Source organism: Pteropus alecto, unplaced genomic scaffold (genome assembly GCF_000325575.1).
Source record: "Pteropus alecto unplaced genomic scaffold, ASM32557v1 scaffold86, whole genome shotgun sequence".
Classification (NCBI taxonomy): domain Eukaryota; kingdom Metazoa; phylum Chordata; class Mammalia; order Chiroptera; family Pteropodidae; genus Pteropus; species Pteropus alecto.
The window spans coordinates 24,949,466-24,956,273 of NW_006442109.1; the positions used below are offsets into that span (position 1 = coordinate 24,949,466).

Below are 6,808 nucleotides of genomic sequence, written 5' to 3' on the forward strand. Positions count from 1 at the left end.
GACCATATTAAATGAGAGTAGGCTTTCTAAATACAATGGGAAGCCAGTGAAGGCTTTTAAGTGGAGAGTGACATGATGGGATTTACCTTTTTAAAAGATTACTCTGGCTCTTATTTGAAGAATATATTGGAAGGTGCAAGAATGGAAACAAACTATTGCAGAGGTCCAGAAAAGATGATTATGACTTGGACTAGAGTGAATGGAGAAAATACTGATTGGGAAACGTTCTAGAGGTAACATTGACAATATTGGGTAGTGGTTTGGATGTGGGTATTGATGGGATTGCTGTGTCGGGAATGATTCTGAAGTGTCTCCCCTAAGTAGCTGAGTGTATGAAAATATATGTCATTTATGAAGCAGAGAGAAAATACAGAGCAAGATTTAGGCATGGGCATCAGGTTTATTTTAAATATATTATCATATGGATGTGAAATAGCCATGTAAAGATGTCTAGTGAGCATATGACTCTACAGTTTAGAAGAGAAGTCAAGGTAGAGATACAGTATGTAATAACATAGGAATGGGAAAGAATCATCTAGAAAGCCCAAGTCTTGAAGAACTCCAACTTTAGAAGTCAGACAGAAAGCAACCAGGTATTCTAGAATCCAAGAAAAGAGAGATTTCAAAGTGGTAACAAATAAGATGAAGCCGCTGAGAGTTCTAATAAAATGAGAACTAAAATATCCATTGGATTTAGTAACAGTTATTGATTACCTTAACAATTGCATTTTTATTGGAAATGCAAAAGCTTAAAAAGTGAATGCAAACAGACCTTCAGGTAAAGATGGCAAATAATCTTATGCATCTAATTGTACTCTCTCCTGAAGCCTCTCTTAAACTTCAGTAAAGGGACACACGCACACATACACACACACGAGGGGGAAAACTGGAGAAGAGACAATAGCAACACAAATTTAGGAAACTAAAAAGGAAACTGATAAGAAGTAACTGACTTAATAGATCCAAGAAAACCAACTATTGCACTCGTCCCCCCTTATCCACAGTTTCACTTTCTGCAGTTTCAGTTGTCTATGGTCAAAGTCCAAAAATATTAAATGGAAAATTCCAGAAATAATTTATAAGTTTTAAATTATGCACTGTTTTGAGCAACATGCCGAAATCTTGCACTGTCCTGCTGCATCCCACCCGAGACATTAATCATCCCTTTGTTCAGGGTATTCACGCTGTGTACACTGGACCCGTTTCAATAGTTACTTAGTAGCCTTCTCAATTGTCCAGATATCACAGTGCTTGTATTCAAGTAACTCTTACCTAATAATAGCCGACCCCCAAAATGCACAAGTTGGGTTGCTGGCAACTTAGATATGCCATAGGAAAACCATAAACTTTATCATAGGTATGTATGTGTAGGAAAAAAACGTATATATATAGGGTTCTATACTATCCATGGTGTTAGGCATCCACTGGGGGTTGTGGAACGTATCCCCTGCAGACAAGTGGGTATTACTGTACTTGAAGAAATAACCCCAGAACCAAAGGGTATACATTTCCAGATTGAAAGAGTCGAGAAAAACACAGCAAACCGTGTACTTCAGTATGAAATTTCAGAACACATTGTTATCTGTTGCCTCTGATTGTTTTTGACAAACACTCCCTGGGGTTTCCACAGGGCAGAATTCCAAGACAAGTCAAAAACAGTCTTGCAGGTAAGAAGCTCCAGCCCCATTTCATCCCTTGCAGTGGCTGCCAAGCTAAAGTTTTTACTATATGTTTAGGAAAAAAACACAGTATATATAGGGTTCAGTACTATCACTGTGATTGCTGCTGCTTGTTTTCAAGGCTACCGAAAAGCTGGGGATGGGGAGATGGGTATAAGACACGTTAAAAACGCCACAGAGCTCGCTATTCTTACCAAGAAACATCCATTTTCCTTGAATAAATGCTACTGTAACAGCCTTTTGTACATTTCCAGAGTTCTGAGAAAGCTAATTTGGACAATTTTTGCCCATATTCTTATTGCTTTTATGGAAGAGATGATTTTCAGAGATCTTTACTCAGCTATTTTTGCTGATGATCAACATGTGGCCCTGTAAATTTTAGTTAATTAAAATAAAATTCAGTTTCTCAATTGCAGTAGCCATATTTTAAATGCTCAATAGCCACATGTGAACATTTCCATCATCTCAAAAAGTTCTATTGGACTGTATGGCTTTATTATCCTCACTTTATAGATAAGTAAACTGAGGCTCAAAAATGTTAAGTAACTAGCTCAGAGTCTCTGAGATATCAAAGTGCCATGTTCTTAACCAACAAACTGTTTTCTCTCAGTGATTTCCAGCTTTTTCATGTCAGGGAATACATAAAAAATGATATTTGTATAGAGCACACCAGAGTAAATGGATGTGACTACAAGATCACCAGCCCCAGTTTTCCTACTACTCTTGGCTCTGCACACCTATCCAAGGAATAGGAGGATCAGTAGCTCAGCACGCTTATGTGTCACAACACCCTGATCATGAAGTTCTACTAGACATTACAACAGTGGTTCTCAAAGTGTGGTTCCAAGACCAGAAGCATCAGCATCACCTGGGAACATGTTAGAAATGTAAATCCTCAGGCCCCATCCAGACCTACTTAATTAGAAATTCCTGGAGTGGGGTCAATTAATCTGTAGTTTAACAAACCTTCCAGATGATTCTGATACACATAAAAGTTTGAATACTCTGTATTATAAAAGCTTATTCATAGAACGGTGCTAGGAAAATTAGTTGACCATCTGAAACAACATACATACACACACATTGTGTGTGGCGGGGGGGTGGAAAATCAATATAAAATTGAAAATTTTGTATTCTAAATACCACCTTTTATCCCTCTATTTGGAAACATTGCTATCTATATCCATGTGAATCAATTAATTCTTTTGTTTTGAACTAATGTGCATTTTATGAGTTTCTTCAGTTGGATTTTATGTTCAAACTCTCCCAAACAAGTGAACACCTACTTTTTCTTTGGCATTATTGTAATATTTAGATATTGTGTTTATTAATTTCACTATCTGATAGTAGAATTAATAAGTTAAAGCTACAGTGCTAAACACAATTACTCTTTATGTGTTAGCCCCAAGTTTAGAGGTTCTTTTTTAAGGTCATTGACTCCTCAGAGAATCTGTTCATTGAAATGGACATTTTCACTAGAAAAATATGCATATTTAATGTTTTGCATAAAATTTCAGGTTCCTTGATTTAATTGTAAAGTTCATGTTTTGTAGGATGGTATGTATTTTTGACTTGATTGCTTTACTTTTATTATATTAGTTAACTTACTCCTTTTTCTCTCTCACCTTTGCTCTAAGGTGGATACATTGCAAATAGCCTAGCAATCATGACAGATGCGCTTCATATGTTGACTGATCTAAGTGCTATCATACTGACCCTGCTTGCTTTGTGGCTGTCTTCCAAATCACCAACGAAAAGATTCACCTTTGGATTTCATCGCTTAGGTGGGTAACTGGCAGTTTCTTTTTGTTTGTAAAATTTTATGGTAAAACCACAATGAACTATAACTTTTGATTAACTGAAATCTTTCTGGTGATAGCCTGTTGAAATAGACAAACAAAGCAAATGAAAATAAAACAACAGGATTCATTCAAACACATATCTTCCAAGGTACATTCAGCCCAGTCAGCTAAACAGTTTACACATATAAAATTATGTGGTAATCATTAATTTTTAAATGGGTTTCCTATGTCCTTAAGATGTTATTAGAATAACGTTTACCTTCAGTTTATTGAACCAAGCAAAACCACATGGGTTTAATTCATTAATGAGTATTAACTTCCTTCTTTCACTTCAGGTATTCCAACCGAAGCTATTATAAACCAGATTTTAAGCATTACTGTAATATATATATAACATATACTGTGTGGCTGACCTTCTTTGAGGCCTTTGTATCAACATAATTCTGTAAATGCTGACAAAGATTCTTTGCTTGACCTTTAGTCAGTCTCCTGAACATTCTCCCAAACCCATCTGTGCATTTCCTTATAAAATCTAGTTTTAGCAAGAACCTTGCTAAGCAAATTTAACAGACCCTACTACTCTTAATATCTGATGTCTCCTCACCCTGGCCTGTCATCAGCAAGAATTCTGAGATCAGTTTAGCCAGAATCCCCCTTTCTCCTGATGTTTCCTCAGTAATTTTCCATCCACTGACTCCCACCCTGCTTCTTGGCTATAAATTTCTACTTGCCCATACAGTATTCAGAGTTGAGCCCAATCTCTCCCCCGCTGTAAAATTCCACTGCAGTGGTCCCTATACCTATCTTAATAGCTTCCCCCCTTGAATAAAGTCTTCTTTACCATGTTTTAACAAGTGCCATTTTTCTTTTTAACAATGCACACATTTTATTAAATATTAATATTTAATTTATTAATATTAATGTTTAATTAAGAGGTTAAAATTATATATAATGTTATCCACACAACTGTGCTTCTTGCTTTTACTGTTTTTAAATGTTTTACTTATTTTTAAAATACATATGAAATAATTACCTGAATTATTACATGAAGTGTCATATGACCACGTGTCACTTGCTTAGAATCCAAAAGTTGACATTTAGGTAGCTTCAGCAAAGTTTTCTGTCTTAAAGAACCAGAATTAATATCTTGTCATTTTATTTTGTGGAGACACTGACACTCTTGGCTAATATATCAATCAATCATTCCCTTTCCTTCTTTGTTACTTTTTAGCCTAATCTTGACTTAGAGTCTAGGTCTTCCAAATTTAATCACTGGGTCTTCTAATGTAAAACTTGACATTGTAGCTGAATGGCTGTATTCCAAGTAGTTTCCAAGTCATCAGGTTGGGAATTTATCTGGCATCCCCACCGCTCAGGACTCTTAACTGCTGTACAAGAGAGCTAACGCCCTAAGTGAGGTTTTTCTGTTATTTTTTAAGCCACTGTGTAATGCATTTGGATGTGTTACTAAAAGAAACCCCACTACTTTCCAACATATTATACATTCGTTTATTGATTGCCTTGAAGTTTTTTAACAACTTTAAAATTATTTTCAAACTTTATTTTTTTTGTGATTTAAACACCTGCAATTTAAAATCGAAAACATAACATCATGGAATGGAGATTTTTACCCTCTAGTTCTATTTGAGAGTACATTTCATTTAGTCCTGTGGTTCTAAACCTCTTTTAGGATATCAACCGTTTAGAACTCTAATAAAAATTACAGTGGTACTCTACCCCCAGAAACATGCAGTAACAGAACATAGGAAGTCCTACATATAAGTTAAAAACCAATAATCATGAAAATTCTATTAAATATCAAAGAAGTACTTAGTACTTATCTAGATAGTCATTTTGTTTCTTCATAGATAACAAGCACTATGAAAAGATGAGAGAAAATTGAACCGATTGGTCCTATTGTGTCTCTGCAAATTTCTATAGAAAGTCAGATCTTTCCTTTTTCTTAAAAGTACTAAGTTCAAGGTAATGGACAAGATATCAACATTTGACTCCTGTCTCTTCTGATAGTCCATTGAAATAAAAAGTACCAAAACAACAGAGAGAAGCAAATGGTTGGTCACCAATAAACAAGAAATTTCCAGAAATTTCTGGAAGTTGGAAAGTAAATGAGTGTGGAGTGAAGAAAGATACAAGCCAAGAAGTTGCAGCCTGGAGTACACAAAGCTAGGAACTGGATCAGCCCAACACATCTCCAGGGAAGACACGGAACAGAGATGAGCAGAAGTGAGAATCGGGGTTGAAAACAAGGAAGATTAATTGAATGACTATAAATGGAAGCTGCTACCACTAGCTGACTAGGCGCCTACCTTCCTTCCTACCCCCACCTCCACTCAGGCCAACTGCATTCCTTCCCTCCCCCCTAAAAAAACAACAGGTAGTTCTAAAAAGAAATTGAAGAAAATGTTTGGGGAAAAGCTGAGACTTCTAGTGTGGATGTTGATGCTCCAAAAGAAGTCTTTTTCATACTAAGATCAGGGTTCTGCAGTTTTATAGCTTGGTCCCCTACCTACTCACCCTAAATATACTTGTCCTAGTCTGCCCTGCCTTACACCCCTTATTAGTAACCATTTTAATTAGTTGATTGCTTATCCTTTTGGCATTTCCTTTCTACAAAGGATAATTTCCCTGTTGTTCCGCCTTAAATGTGAATGGTCAACCAAAGATCTTTCTGCAAGTTAGAAAAAACAGCAGCATGAAAGAAAGTGAACAAAACTAAACTAACAGAAAAATTAGTACTAGAGTGAAGAGAAGTAACTTAAGGAACAGAAGAAAATGTTTTAAATACTCTTATTAATATACTCAGAATAATAAAAGAGAAATATTTTGAAATAGAAATGTATAAGAACAAGCTCTTTGAAATACTTCTGAAATTTAAAAAAAAATTTTCCATAGAAGGACTAGAAAACATAATCAAGAAAGTCTCCCAGAATATACAACAAAAAGATAAAAACGGGAAGAAAAGTTAAAAAGTATAAAAGCACAATCTAGGAGGTCTGAAGTTGTATTATTAAGAACCTCAGTAAAACAACTTGAAAAATAAAGGGAGTGACTGCTTAATAGGTATAGGGCTTCTTTTTGGGGTGATGAGCATGTTCTGGAATTAGATAGTAGTGATTGTTACACAACCTTGTGCATACATTAAAATCCACTGAATTGTATAGTTTAAGATTGTTAAAATGGTGAATTTTATGTTATGTGAATTTTATCTCATTCAGTAAAAACACACAAAAAAGAAAACAAACAAATGACCCTGGGATGGCAGAGGGAGAGAAAGGGGAAAGTGGAGAATCTAGACCATTTCTCTGA

At 35.5% G+C, this 6,808-nt stretch overlaps 1 protein-coding gene across 1 annotated transcript in view; it reads left to right on the plus strand.

The window, feature by feature from the left end:
- Positions 1-6,808, plus strand: part of SLC30A4 (solute carrier family 30 member 4) — a 28,007-nt gene that overhangs the window by 3,236 nt on the left and 17,963 nt on the right. Inside the window, exon 3 of the mRNA XM_006920403.2 lies at positions 3,317-3,463. Within this exon, the coding sequence (XP_006920465.1) occupies positions 3,317-3,463 (147 nt within the window). The remainder of the gene's footprint in view (positions 1-3,316; positions 3,464-6,808) is intronic.